Source organism: Charadrius vociferus, unplaced genomic scaffold (genome assembly GCF_000708025.1).
Source record: "Charadrius vociferus isolate BGI_N301 unplaced genomic scaffold, ASM70802v2 scaffold825, whole genome shotgun sequence".
In the NCBI taxonomy this organism is placed as follows: domain Eukaryota; kingdom Metazoa; phylum Chordata; class Aves; order Charadriiformes; family Charadriidae; genus Charadrius; species Charadrius vociferus.
Window position 1 is genome coordinate 496,318 of NW_009648495.1, and position 14,497 is coordinate 510,814.

Consider the following 14,497-nt stretch of genomic DNA (forward strand, 5'->3'; position numbering starts at 1 on the left):
AATTGGCATTTTGGCATCTCCTCGGAGTACCGCTTAATTCTTTTACTGCTAAGCTCCTTTTCTTCCTTCCTTTCAGATGGTTTGGTTCCTAGCTCCGTTTCTGTGTGTTTTCTCTGACCAGCAGCTCACGGCGGTGGCGCCTGACGTCTGTTCGGCTGGTGTTCGTTCTCTGCCTGTGTTTTCTGTCCTTCCTTCCCCTCGGCAAAAACCAGTAATTTGATCAAATTGCCTGTAGGCTCGTAACCTGTGCTCAGTGTGTGGTGTCTGTTTTTCTTTTCTGAGTAGGTATAACGCTGGAAGTCTTTCTAAAACAAGTTGGTAATGTTTATTTTCCTTTTATTTATGTATGTTTCTCACCAGCTTGCTTTCTTTCCAGTTTCTAGCTGGATACAGTGCCTTTGCTGAAGTGTTGCACATGCTGGAATTCCCTGTCCCCCTGATGTATTCCGGGATGGCAGCTAGGTGACGACAGTTGAGGATGACCCTGACTGAAAAACTGCGCGAGAGGATATCGCGGGCGTTCTACAACCACGGGCTGTTGTGTGCTTCCTACCCCATTCCAATCATCCTCTTTACTGGGCTCTGTATTCTGGCCTGCTGGTAAGTCACACGAAGTACTTGGTTTTGTTTTGTTTTTAAATGTAGATTTTTGTATTCTTTTTGTGTGGGGCAGGAAAAAAAAAACAGGGATGAAGTATGTTCATGTGGTTTAATAAGTTAATAGTAAAAATTCATTGAATAAGTGAAGTAAGTAAAGCGAGAAGTAAAATAAAAGTGATGCCCAAACACCTCGTAGTGGACTCCAAAGCCATAAATTAAAAATGGGGAGAAGGAAAGGTGATCTTTCTCTCCATACTTGCCTATTCTGTTCTCCCTGAAGCTTGTACTCTTCTCTTTCATCCCTTGCCTTGGCATGTGTGTGGTGTTTGTTCTTGTAAATCCTCAACTCCTTATGGACTCTAATTTGGATATGAGTTGCAGCTGAATACGTTTTCACTCTCGGAATTGTTACATGGGCCTCTTCCTCATTTCCAGTGAGGCATTATTACCGCTGGAGTCGAGAAAACTTGTGCTCAGATTTGTGCAGACACATGCATGTGCATATACAGATTCTGTCTTCAGGCTTATAATTCTAAGTATCTTGTCTGTGTTGGTCAAAAGAAACCCTGTGTGATGATGTACTCGACTCCTCTGCTTGTAGTAAAGCTCCACCTGTTTTGGTATAGATACAGACATAAATTTTGCTTCGAGCATCGCTGAGGATAAGACAGACTTCTTTCACATCTACTGTTAAAAGATTATTGAAGTGATTACTTTCATGTACTGAAAACCTGTGAGATCACTTCACATGACTGTGACTCTTCAAGGTTGTCAGCAGCAGTCGAGATGTTGCTCTCCTGACTTTTCACTGCTTCATATGACTTCTTCTAACTGGCAATGATAATAGTTTTGTTTTCAGATCTCTTGTTCTGTAGAAATGTGAAGCGTTTACAAGGTCCAACCAAGTGGATTCTGTGTCCTGTTTATCTTTGTTGATATGGTTGTGATCTTATCTATCTTTTTGCTCTATCTTTTGACTTCAGCTTTGCTGGATGCTGCTTTCACATCAGGCCTGCATTAGCCAAAAGAGAGTTCCCCTGTGAGTCCTGAATCACCATGCCACAGTGCTCTTGCTTGCTAATTGCTTCATCAGTGCTTCCAGTGGTATTAGGCTCCTATTTTCAATTATCTTTCAGGTGCTGTGGCTGGGGAAAATGCATGAATGCAAGACAACTGCTTCAGTATAAAATGTTTATCCATGCAAATGTTGCTTTTTTGGGAGGGTTCAAAACAAAAACTGCATGCTTACTCCCTTTCCTAAATTTAGGACTTCCTGGACAAGAGGAAATACGATGCAGGATTACTAGCAGCTGTCCTCATTCTTGGGAACCTTGTGCCCACTAGGTCAGAACTTGTATCTGTCCTGTCTTTGTAGTCATATGTTTAGAGCAGTGTGAATTAAGGTGTTTCTACTAAGTCCCTGAAGCTTCAAACCAGGTTGTCTTTGGCAAATTAGCTGCTGGTAATTGTGTATTTGTGGAAGTGTCTTTAGTGATGTTGGTGTTTGAGGATTCTGCAGTTACTGGTTTCCTTTAGACTGCAGAAACTTGTCCAAGACATGATTGAACATAAGTGAATAGTCTATATTTTCCTTAAGGAGTTTCAGTAACTCATTAGAAAAGCAAGTAAGGGCCCTAGGAGAGACGGGGGTTTAAAAATACTGTAGCACCCTTTGAGAGTGAGAGTACCGTGGCAAAAAATTGGAAGTGCAGTGTGGGTAAAGTGCTCCCTCTTCAGAAGGAATTTTTGGGGATGTTTCAGTTCCAGTTCTGAGCTGCTCTGTATTAACTGGTGTTAACTAGGTGTTAATTCTGGCTTGAGAAGTGGCATTACTAACTAGGTCAAAACTATTCCAGAGTGCAGTCCTTGTGCATCTGAGCGTTTCACTGAGCTCTGACAGGATATCTGTGCGCAGGATGCTCTGAAATTTTTATTGGAAGTTTAGTTTTGAGTTGAGGTCTTCAGGTCTTCCTCTTAGTTTGAGCCTGAGGTCTGACTTCTTCATTGTTGACCTGGATGATGGAGCAGACTGCAGACTCAGCAAGTTTGCAGATGATACAAGCTTTATATTTCGTGAACTGGAAAGTGGAAAACTGAATCAAGTGGCTGGATGAAAACTGGAAGGAGCGGCTGATACACCAGATGGCTGCGTGGGCAGAGAGGAACCTCATGAAGTTCAACACAAGGAAATGTAAAAGGAAGAGTAACCCCAGGCATCTGTACAGACTGAGGGTCAGCTCTCTGGAAAGGAGCTTTCCAGAACAAGCCCCGGAGGTCCTGGTGAACACCGAATTGAACAGGAGGCACCTATGTGCACCTGTGGCAGAGGTGACCCACAGTATCCTGTGTTCTGTTAGGGAGAGCATTGCCAGCAGGTCGAGGTGATCCTTCCCTTCTGCTCAGTACTGGTGAGGCCATACCTGGAATGCTGGGTCCAGCGCTGGTCTTCCCAGTAACAGAAGGATGTGGAATTAGTGGAGCAAGTCCAGCAAGGGACCGTGAAGATGATGAAGGGACTGGAGCATCTCTCCTGTAAGGAAAGGGTGAGAGAGCTGGGACCGTTCAGCCTAGAGAAGAGAAGGCTCCGGTGATCCTACCACCATATATAAATATATGAAGAGAGGGTGTAAAGAGAACAGATCCAGGCTCACCACCCAGTGTGTGCCCAGTGACAGGATGTGAGGCAGCGGGCACAAGCTGAAACATGGGAGATTCTGCTTATACATGAGAAAATACTTTTTTACTGGAAGGGTGTTAACAATTGAAGCAGGTATCTCAGTGAGGTGGTGGAGGCTCCATTCGTGGAGGTAGTCAGAAGCCATCTGGACATGGCCCTGAGCCAGCTGCTGTGGCAGACCCTGCTCCGAGCAGGTTTAGCCTAGCCAACCTCCAGCGCTGCCTTCCGGCCCAAACTGTTTGTTGTTCTGTCTGTGTGCCTTCTAGCTTGCCTGTGAAGTTTATAAAGGAGCTGCGCAATGCGGAATGGTTTAGGAGAATTGTTTTTAAGCTCCCTTTTCAGCTTTTCCAGTGTAAGAGTCATGTTGATTTATCAAGGTGTTAGGAGTGTCCCCTTCCCCCTTGTGCTTCCTTCTTTCCATCCTCTTTTTCCAGGATGAAGAAGGAAACAGTGCTAAAGGGAACATGTATCCTTGCTATCGAGTGATTTGAGAGTAACTCCTGCTTTCTTGGGGCTATGTAGCTTTGCAGTTACAGTCCACATATTGTTCATTCATTTAAAACAAGAAATAAAACTTATTATATCCACTTCTAATGAAGCTACATTACCAAGTACATTGTACTTCAGGTTCATTGGCTTGTACTAGAATCTGGGCATGTTCTTGCAAGCGCTCAAATTCAAAGGCTGCTCTCTACAGTGAGCGCTTGATAAATATCCTTAGAAGTTTGAGAGATGCCTCCTCCTTGTTTGCTCTGTGTGGAATAATCTGATATTTGTGGTGTGTGGCTGCACGCAGTTGTTAGCTCTGTGGCTTGTGCAACTATAGCTGTTGAAAGCTAATCCCCTAAAAAAAGGTAGGGACTACAACTGTGTAAACCTGGAGTGGGGTATTCGGTAACTTTTCTGACTGTACTGCACTAGAATTATTCTATGCAAGTCTTTTCATCGGATGTAGTGAAATTGTACAGTTTCTTGGAGGGGCAGGGTGCCATGGCCAAAGAATGGACTATAATTTCTTTTTTTTTAAACAGGATGCATGAATATATAAAATAGTATGAAATAACAGAAGTGATCAAGTCATCTCAATGACTGCTGGCTAGCTATGGGGTGGGGCAGGAAACTAAAAACATATTGTAATAATTATTCAGGAAAATGAATTTTTAGCTAATATATTAACTCACTTTAGGTAGAAGTTAAGTCCCGGAACTATGTCATGTGGTGGGCATTTAATTCATTATATGTTTGCCCTGTTCTTTAGTCTTTCCTAGGCATCTTCTATGGGCCGCTGGGCAGATGGACCCTTGGTCTGACCCAGCACAGCTACCTGTATGTATAGTTGTTTTAAATCACATCCATCTGAGATTCAACCAGGCCAAGTGCCGGGTCCTGCCCATGGGCCACACCAACCCCATGGACGCTACAGGCTTGGGGCAGAGTGGCTGGAAAGCTGCCCCATGGAAAAGGACCTGGGGTTGTTGGCCGACAGCCGGCTGAATATGAGCCGGCAGTGTGCCCAGGTGGCCAAGAAGGCCAACAGCACCCTGGCCTGTATCGGGAACAGTGTGGCCAGCCGGACTGGGGCAGTGATGGTCCCCCTGTCCTCAGCACTGGTGAGGCCCCACCTCGAGTGCTGTGTTCGGTTTTGGGCCCCTCACGACAAGACAGACATTGAGGTGTTGGAGCGTGTCCAGAGAAGAGCAACGGAGCTGATGAGGGGGACACGTCTTTTGAGGAGCAGCTGAGGGCCCTGGGGGTGTTCAGCCTGGAGAAGAGGAGCTGAGGGGAGACCTTCTCGCTCTCTACAGCTCCCTGAAAGGGGGGTGCAGTGAGGGGGGGTCGGGCTCTGCTCCCAAGGAACAGTCGATGGGATGATGGGACAAGAGGAAATGGCCTCAGGTTGCCCCAGGGGATGTTTAGGTTGTATATTAGGAAAAGTTTCTTCCTGGAGAGGGTTGTGAAGCAATGGCACAGGCTGCCCAGGGCAGTGGTGGAGTCGCCATCCCTGGGGGGATTTAAAAGCCATGTAGCTGTGGTGCTGAGGGACATGGGTTAGTGGTGGGCTGGGCAGTGCTGGGGTAACGGGTGGACTCCATGGTCTTAAGGGTCTTTTCCAACCTAAATGGTTCTATGTTTCTATGATAGCCTTTCAGAATGCAAAACTGGCAGCTGTGGGGCATGTTCAGGACATCATGTGGGTTGGGTGCTGTCTGCAGGAGCCGCTGCAGACCGTTGCTTGTGGGAGCTGTTGGATGGCCACCTCCTGTGGAAGCTTTTGTTGGCTGCAGGGAAGAACTCGCTGATGGCCACAAAGTGTGACATCTGCATTTTTTCCTGAGTCATGTTGTGGGGACTCTGAGTAATGGTCTTTGGCACCCATTGACTGCTGGAATTTAATTAGTTTCTGGTCTTCAGAAGTGTTCCATTTTCTTAGGACAGATCTCATTCATTTCATCCAGCTGACTGCAAAAAGGAGTGGGAAATGTGCTGGAATTTGGAGAAGGAAGCAGGTGGGAAGAATCCAGGTTCAGCTTCAGGGTGGAAGGTTGTTTAGGCAATGTTTCTGTCCAGCTGACTGATAAGAGCCCCTCAGCACTGTCTGCGTAGTAATGCAGATTAGTGTCTGAAACAAGGATGGACCAATTAAGTAGCAGGAACTAAAGGTCTTTCTAATGAGGAAAGATACACAAGTGATCCAGTGGTTTCATACTGACTTTTGTCAACAGGATCATCCTCGATGTTGCTGAGAAGGTTAGTCCCTCTCCCTGAAGAAGAGGGTTGAAAAAGGAGAGAAGGTGGTAGAGCAAAAAGGAAGTATTCTCTATTTTTTCAGTCTTAAAGATGATTAATAAATAAATCCTGTTGTTAAAGTAAGCATGGGTGGATCCTACATCCTGAATTCTTGAAAGGGAGAGAAGTTAAATGGAGTTTTCTCACCTGTATGCTCACAGAATCAAGGAGAGCTTGTAAAATTCTACTGCAGAAGAAATTAACTCCATTCTTCTTGTCTTCCTCCCTCCCACCTCAGTAAAACATGACCATCTTTGTGTTCAGATAACGTTTTTTTTTTTTTAAAAGCTGAAACAAATGATGCGGTCCACAGTTTATCCAGCATCAGTTCTGGTTCCCAGTCAATGTGACAACAGTTAACATGTGGCTGTCACTCCTGGTCTAAAAAAGTCAGGTCTCAAGGATCAGGTAGCACGGTCACCACAGAGTATCTGTTGTAGGTTGTTTGAATGTATTCTGTCTTTAACCTTGGAAGTAATTTGTGCAGACACCATTTTTAATGTGCCTAAAGACACAGTGTATCCGTTTTTGTTAATAAATTAATATCCAAAGCAAAAGCAAAAATTCCTATAACTCATTCTTACTCTATAGCTTTAAAGAAAGTCTGAAAATCCAAGTTAGTCTTCACTTCAGAGGGAGGGGTCTTTTGCTGGACTAGCAATTGAGGGGCGTAGGGCTTGTTAGTTAATGGCTAGTTACCTGAGGGTTTCCTTTTTTTTTTTTTTTCACTCATAGAATGTGCCACTTAAGGCTATCTGACACAAGAGTAGTTCCTCCTCCTCGAATCCAAGAAAAACAGGTGATACCTATAAATCTGGTAATCAGGGTAAATTTGAAATTCCTGTGTAGTTCTGAAGAATAGTTTTTAGTTAAAGTAAGAATTTAAAATCGAACAGTTGACTCTGTGAAGCAGGTTTGGGAGAATTAAACAGAAAGTGAGTCTTTGCAGGTGGTCATTATTTGACTGAAGCACTGTAAAGCTGTCTGGAACCAAAGCCCTTTTGTGTGTGTGTGCATACATATATTTCTTTATAAAAGAACATTTCACTGTCTTAGAGGTTTGTAGTATCTTGTGTGATAACCGGAGGAGCTGAGTTGCTGTCAGGCTCCTCGTGTTCCAAATCCACAGAGAATTCGGTCTCCTGTGGGACCACATGATGAAACTAGAAGCAAGTTCTGTGTAACCAGACCTCTCTTCTGCTTCGCAGAAGAAAAGGAACCTGGCAGTGCGGAGCAAGGGGGATCTTTACGTTTGCAGTGCAGATTTCTGAGGGTCCTGTCAGTGGGAAACGGGGCAAAGCAAATATCGTTTATTCAGAAACAGGTATTGTTTGTGCACCGAGGCTAAAAAGGGAACTGTTGCTGCCAAATATCTGTCCTTCTCTACCCTCTGGCAAAACCTTTTTAATCAAATTTCATATCTCTCATTAGCAATGGGTTTTCAGGTTCTTCTAACTCTGTGATAGTTTAGGCTGGAAACAGGCTAAAAGCTTGTTCTGCAGTGTGCAAAATAGAGGTTGTGGCTGTTTTAAGGCACTATATCACCACCTTCCCTGTTACCTAAGGCCTGGCAGCTCTCTACTTCCCTCCATATTCACCAGCTGAAGACTATTCTGGGATGGTGGAGATCTCCGCTTTGATTCTGAGAAGGAGGAATATGCAATGGTAGGGTTTGCAGTTCTGTTGAGTTGCCAGCTGCCTTGGGCTGACCTGGCAGTTCTCCATCTTGGCTCTCTGAGCTGTCTTGAAAATATGTAAAGTAGTTGGATGAACGTTTTTGCTTGAACCTACCTCATGCTTGGTAACTAAAATATACTCTTGCTGGAATTCAGCAATACCAACTTACAGATGATCTATTTGTCCTTTATTTTGGATTTGCAGAAGGGCGACAGGGTGCCCTGTTATGTGAGCATCTAAAAAGAACCCTTCTCAAAACCAAAACATTTTTGAGCTGTCCTGTCATCTGTTCTAGATCCTCCTTTCTCTTATCCTTTCCATTCTGGTGTTCACCTTTTTCATTGACGCTGAAATAAAATCTCTAACAAAAACATATGTGAGGAGAACGAAACCTGAGTGCTAGAAATCCCTTCCCTGTAAGTCACTTGGAAAAGTTCTCGCATTTGGTAAGAAGTGCAACTGGAAAGGACCTGGGCCTGTCTCATCTCACAATCCTCGCAGTGTTCAGTGTCTGGAAAGCCAGGGTGCTTCTGACAACTCAGCAGCAGCTCTTGGTTTGTTTAAGTATCTCTTTACTTAAAAGATGCTCTAAAGAGGATGCCTGAAGTAGGTCTAGAGAGTTTCTCTGTATCACTGGGTGGTTCTTTCTCAGTCTGTCCTTCTTTTGTCTCTGCTGTCAGTCTGTCTCAGGTATCACTGGGTACATCAGCTGGTACCGCATGCCTGTATAAGGCTAATTAAATTCAAGAATTAATGTTTTAGCATCTTACTGAAATACCTTATAAGTATAATCTAGAGTGCGTACTTTGTGTGTTCTTCCATCAGACATTCTCAAAACCTGTCATAAACATGAATCTTCAAATATCACCGTGATACAAGCAAATATATGTCCCTGCATCCCTTATGGGGACATGTGTTCATGTTGTAGTTTGGTTCAAGATGAGGGAGCTTTTGACGAGAGTCCCAATAGTAAGTCTTGTTCTGAGCTCTGCTGCAAAACAATACCACGAGCAGTCTACACTATCTAGATCGTGTTGTGATAAACACTGTAGGAGCTAAACATAGGTGTGTATGGACTACACAGTCTATTTAAACCTTTTTAACCTTTTAAAAGTGAATTTCCTGTGGTGCCTTTTCTCTGAACATACCTGCTGAAAACGTGGATTATAATCAAAATGGTTCCAGCTTTTTTTTGGTGTGCCAGATGATCTGCTAGGAAGTCTTGTTCCTGATGGGTGCGCATCAGTGTCTTCTAATACCACAGCTGCTGCAGCTCTTCTAGACTCAGTAAAATAGAGAATCATAGAATGGTTTATGTTGGAAGGGAGCTTGAAGACCATCTAGTTGCAACCCTCCTGCCCTGGGCAGGGCCACCTCCCCCCAGCCCAGGTTGCTCCAAGCCCCGTCCAACCTGGCCTTGGACACCTCCAGGGATGGGGCAGCCACAGCTTCTCGGGGCAACCTGCGCCAGGGGATCACCACCCGCGCAGCCAAGAATTTCTTCCTAATATCTAAACCTACCCTCTTTCAAAATATGCAGCTAGTATCACTAAAGACAAAAGCTCTTGCTCCCGATAAAGGGAATAACCTATGAGAGTAAAGCCACAACTGAAAAGTGTTGTGCCTCACTGTCTTTAACAAGTATTAGAATTAGGACTCGTTAGCTTATAGGGAAATGAAAAGAATTAGATGTTACTTGGCAACGTGGCTTTTGTTGGCTGAGTAGCCTGGAAGTGTTGAGGAAGCTGAAGGAGCCCATCAGTGTGACCTGCAGAAAACTTTGGACTGGACGGAGAAAATCTAACGCTGTTTTGGATCACATGAGCAAGAGGCAAACAGTTTGAGTAACTGCCGTGTTAGATACCACTTCCCTCTTCCTTGCCTACTGTAGGGCTGGGTTAAAAATACGGATTGGAGGGAGCATATAGATCTCTTCCTACAGCATAAATCCTGTTCCATAGTCATGAGTTAATCAAATTGCAGGGAAATGCTGAAGTTTAGATATTGACAGGTCTACCCTGATGGCAGGCCTGAAGAGGCCGGTGGAATATGGGAGTCTCGGTTGTCTTGGTTTGCTGACAGCTGCAGTAGGATATAGTCCTCAGCAATGCACAGACATCTCTAGATATTTTTTTTTTCTTTCATCAAAAGTTTCTCTTTTGTTTTTCCCCTCATTTTGTTGCCCTTGAATTTTCCAAGAAATGCCATTTCATAGGATCATAGAATAGTTTGGGCAGGAAGGGACCTTCAAAGGCCATCTAGTCCGACCTTCCTGCCATGAGCAGGGACATCTTCCACTAGACTAGCTTGCTCAGAGCTGCATCCAACCTGACCTTGGATGTTTCCAGGGATGGGGCAAACTTACTCTTTCCTCCATTGTGTTTGCATGTACTTTCAAAGTTTTTGGGCAAATTTGAAAATCCTAACATGAAAAATAAACCTCAACAAAACAAAAATCTTGGTCATTCAAAAGTGCCATTAAAGAGCTGTGAGTTGCTGTTTCCCGTATTTTGGGAGGTGGCTTGGCCTTCAGGATGGGAGTGGTTTGCTTCTTCCTCTCTACAGAAAATTGAACTTTTTTTTTTTTTTTTAACAACAGGAAAAAAAAGACCCGTATGGGATTCCCAGCTTACCTTCCTGTTAGCTGCCATCAAGCAGCCTGTCGTGTCTTGCATTGTTCTCTGAGGTCTCGTGTAACCCTGAGCCCACTGGAAGCTCTGCACAAATTGCCATTGTTTAGATGAACTTTCCTCCTTCCCAACTTCTCAGGTAGCTTCCATAGCTAAAGCCAAGGCTACTGTGAACAGCTGGTACAGTGGCAGAAGGAAATCCTTTGATAGTCAAGGACTTGACGCACATCTCCACTCCACTCTGGCAGCAGGCACGTTTCTTGGCAACAAAGTGGTTTTATTCAGATACAAATATACTAGTGGCTGAGAACCAACATGGTGGAGCAGCTGACAACCATCTCCAGAGGGTAGTTTTTTTAAAACATGGGAATACTCTTTTTTTTTTTTTCCCGGTCCTGTGGTATGTAAGCTGGCGTGTTAAGGCCTTCCTTTGTGGCCTCAAGCACAGAAAGGCAATAACAGAATCCAGAATTGCTTGGTGTGACACGCTCAATACTGGCAAAATATCTGGGATTATGGCCAGGTTGTTGATTTGCAGACAGCCGTGAAGATTCAGGTCCTTCACCTTCCATGGCTGTTCTGCTGCGAGTTGCTGCTCCCACAGCTCTGCCAGCAGTTCACGTTAACACCCTAATCTGTGAACAGGGGTGAGGTCTATTTAACATCTCTGTTAATGACCTGGATGAAGGAACAGTATGTGTGCTCACCGAGTTCATAGATCATGCCAGATGCGGGAGAGCAGTCAGTACGGTGGAGAGCACGGTTGCCATTCAGAGACACTTCGGCAGGTTGGGAAGATGGACTGACAGGAGCCTTGGGAAGCTCAGCAAAGGCAAAAAAGCAAATGCAGAGCCCTGCACCTGGGATGGAATAAGTCCTTGAAGCAGGACAGGCTGGAAAGCAGCTTTGCAGCAAAGGACAAGTTGGATGTCATTCAGGCAGCGTGTCCTTGCAGCAAAAAGGCCAACTATGCCCTGGGCTGCACTAGCAAGTGTAGCCAACAGGTTAAGGGGAAGGGAGTCCTCCCTCTGTTTGGCCCCTGTGAAACCACAGTCCTGCTTCCAGTCTGGGGCTCTGCAGTATGAGGAAGGCATTGATGTACTGGAACACAACCAGCAGAGCTGTCGGAGTGGGGAGCTGTAGCGTCTAATGGAGAAGGAGAGGCTGAGGAGACTGAGCGTCTTCAGCCCTAAGCAGAGATCTTACTGCTGGCCCACAACTACTTACTGGGAGGGTGTAGAGAAGGTGGAGGCAGATTCTTCTCAGGTACGCAGTGGAAGGATGAGAGGCAATGGACAGATGGGAAATTCTGATAGATCTAAGGAAAAAAAGCGTTCATTATGAGGGTGGTGAAATGCCAGAATAGGTCCCTGGAGAAGCTGTGGGACCTCCGTCCTTGAAGATATGCAAACCCAGACTGGATGTGGCTCTGAGCAACCTGCGCTTTTTGGCCCTGGTTTGAGCAGGAGTTTGCACTGAAGCCGTCCAGAGATCCCGTCCACATGGGGGATCTGTGATGTCTGGAGGTCGCTGCTCGAAGCAGGGCTAACCCCAAAGTTCAGCTTGGAGCCCTGTCTCATTAGCTTTTGAGTATCTCCAGTGATGGAGAGTCCACAGCTACTCTGGACTCTTTTCCAGTGTTTGACTGTTCTCATTGTGAAGATTTTTTTCCTTCTATCTAATTGGAATTTCCCTTGCTGTGCTTGTGTCCTTTCCTGTGCACCCTTGAGACAAGCCTGGCATCATCTTCATGGTAACCACTACTTAGCTGAAGACTTCATTTTAGATTTCTTCCTCAGTCTCCTCCAGGCTGGATGAGTCCAGTTCACCTGATATCTCCTTTTGCCCCATATTCTCCTGCTACATCACCATTTTGGTGGCCTCCACTGGACTAGCTGTGTTAGCACAGGCTGGTGAGGCTCTGGAAGTCACCTGGTCCAAATCCCCCTGCTCACGCTGAATTTTGGGGTGCTGTACTGAATGAGTAGGGTGAGGGAGGGTGGCTGCTTGTTCCCTAGCTGGATAGGGGTGAGTGGGACGCAGGGAGGGATGCAGTCATCTTGGGAGGCAGCAATTTATTCCTTCTGTAGGTTGAGCTCATTGCACCCACTGAAAAGACTTTCACCTCTGGCTACAGAAAATGGTTTTCCCCACCTAGTAAGAGGGCAAAATCCTTGCATCCCAGCTGGCCTTCAGAAAGTGGAAAAAAAAAAAATCCGTTACACCTCTGCCAGGATTCTCTACTCCACTCTTGTGAGACCCCACCTGGAGTACTGCATCCAGCTCTGGAGTCCCCAACATAAGAAGGACACGGACCTGCTGGAGCGTGTGCAGAGGAGAGCCACGAGGATGATCCGAGGGCTGGAGCACCTCTCCTGTGAGGAGAGGCTGAGAGAGTTGGGGCTGTTCAGCCTGGAGAAGAGAAGGCTCCGGGGAGACCTTATTGCCGCCTTCCAGTCCCTAAAGGGGCTCCAGGAGAGCTGGGGAAGGACTTTTTACTGGGGCACGTAGTGACAGGACGAGGGGGAATGGCTATAAACTGGAAGAGGGGAGATTTAGATTAAACATTAGGAAGAAATTTTTCACTTTGAGGGTGGTGAGGCACTGGAAGAGGTTGCCCAGAGAGGTTGTTGAGGCCCCATCCCTGGAGGTGTTCAAGGCCAGGCTGGACGTGGCCTTGGACAACCTGGTCTAGCGGGAGGTGTCCCTGTCTATGGCAGGGGGGATTGGAACTCAGTGGTCTTCAAGGTCCTTTCCAACCTAAACCATTCTATGATTCTATGATTTGGGGCAATTTTGCTTTGAAAGACAGCAAGAATTGAAAAAAGTTTTCAAGGTAGGATTGCGTGTAGGGCTAGCTAAATCTTGCTAAACTAGGAAAAAGTACTCGTGAAATGTTCAAGCATCCAGGAGAGCTCAGTGTTTCCATGACCCTTTGCTTGGTGCCATAGCTGTGACTTCTGGCAGTGGTCAGATCTTCACAGCGGACTGTGGAGATCCAACCATCAAGTTGCATTGCTCTCAGCGTTTCCCCCAGCTTCTGGACATGGAGGCTTCCTCATCAGGTGTGGTACCGGGCGCTGCTCATTTCGGCATATCTGACAATAGCCTGGTCCTAGAGATGAAGCTTCAACCAGAGAATCATAGAATCACTGAGGTTGGAAGGGACCTTTAAAAGAGAAGCAACAAGATCACTTCTGAAGCCTGAGCTGCTCCACTGGTGCTGGTGAGGCAAAGCCAGCGTGTCCCGTTGTTACACCTGCAACGTGCTGGTTGGTTAGATTCGCTGCCTCTAAATGAGTTAAGTTCTATAAAAGATTATTGTTCTGACTCCTAAAAACTGCCAGGTGATTGCACAGGGAAATCCACCTCGGGGTAAGCATGTAGTATGAATATAAAGTGTTTTCCTTAAATTTCTGGACACACTCAGTTGTCAACATCACAATCATTTAGTGAAAAAATCATTCTTCCTCGGTCACCTGTTCAACTCGTGCTGCTTTGTTTATCACATAAACTCCATTTTTTTATTTTAATTCATATCTGTCTCCGCCTCAGTCCAACGCAGGATAATTGCTGTGTGTATCTCCCCGAGGCTTTTGTTTTCAGCAGATCACTTGTGATGAGCGGGTGCTACCTGTTGTCTAGAAGGACTGAAACTGATTGCTGATCGTGAGAGAAGAGAGGCTGTGCTGCGTCTCCAGATTGTGGCTTTTGTTGGCCATTTTCACCTCTGATGTATTACGACATGATTTTGTTATTCCTTTTTCTCTTCCCTCTCATTGCACAATGAAATGATAATAATTAGATGTTGTATTTTTTGTCAGACTAATAAAACAGCAAATCTGACAAGATTTGCTTCTGATTTCATTGTTCTTTTTCGGCATTTTGTTGTTCAGTCTGAAGCCTTGTCTTTAGCTGTTGCTTGTTCCCTCTGTGGCCTTTGATGAATCAGGCGAATCCCTAACTAAGTGGGCAGAGTGTTGCAGGAAAACAGTTCCAAGGCCTTTATATTAATCTTGGCAATATTGCAAGAAAAGTTCCACTATAAACAGGAAAATATCTCAGAAATATAAGGCCTGATAGAGTGTCAGGCATCAGACAACAAAAAGACAGAAGTTACATCATC

The 14,497-nt window shown here is 45.3% G+C and overlaps 1 protein-coding gene across 1 annotated transcript in view; it reads left to right on the forward strand.

Moving 5' to 3' along the window:
• The first annotated feature begins 478 nt into the window (after positions 1 to 478).
• Positions 479 to 14,497, forward strand: part of SCAP (SREBF chaperone) — a 38,952-nt gene continuing 24,933 nt past the window's right edge. Inside the window, exon 1 of the mRNA XM_009885687.1 lies at positions 479 to 600. Within this exon, the coding sequence (XP_009883989.1) occupies positions 479 to 600 (122 nt within the window). The remainder of the gene's footprint in view (positions 601 to 14,497) is intronic.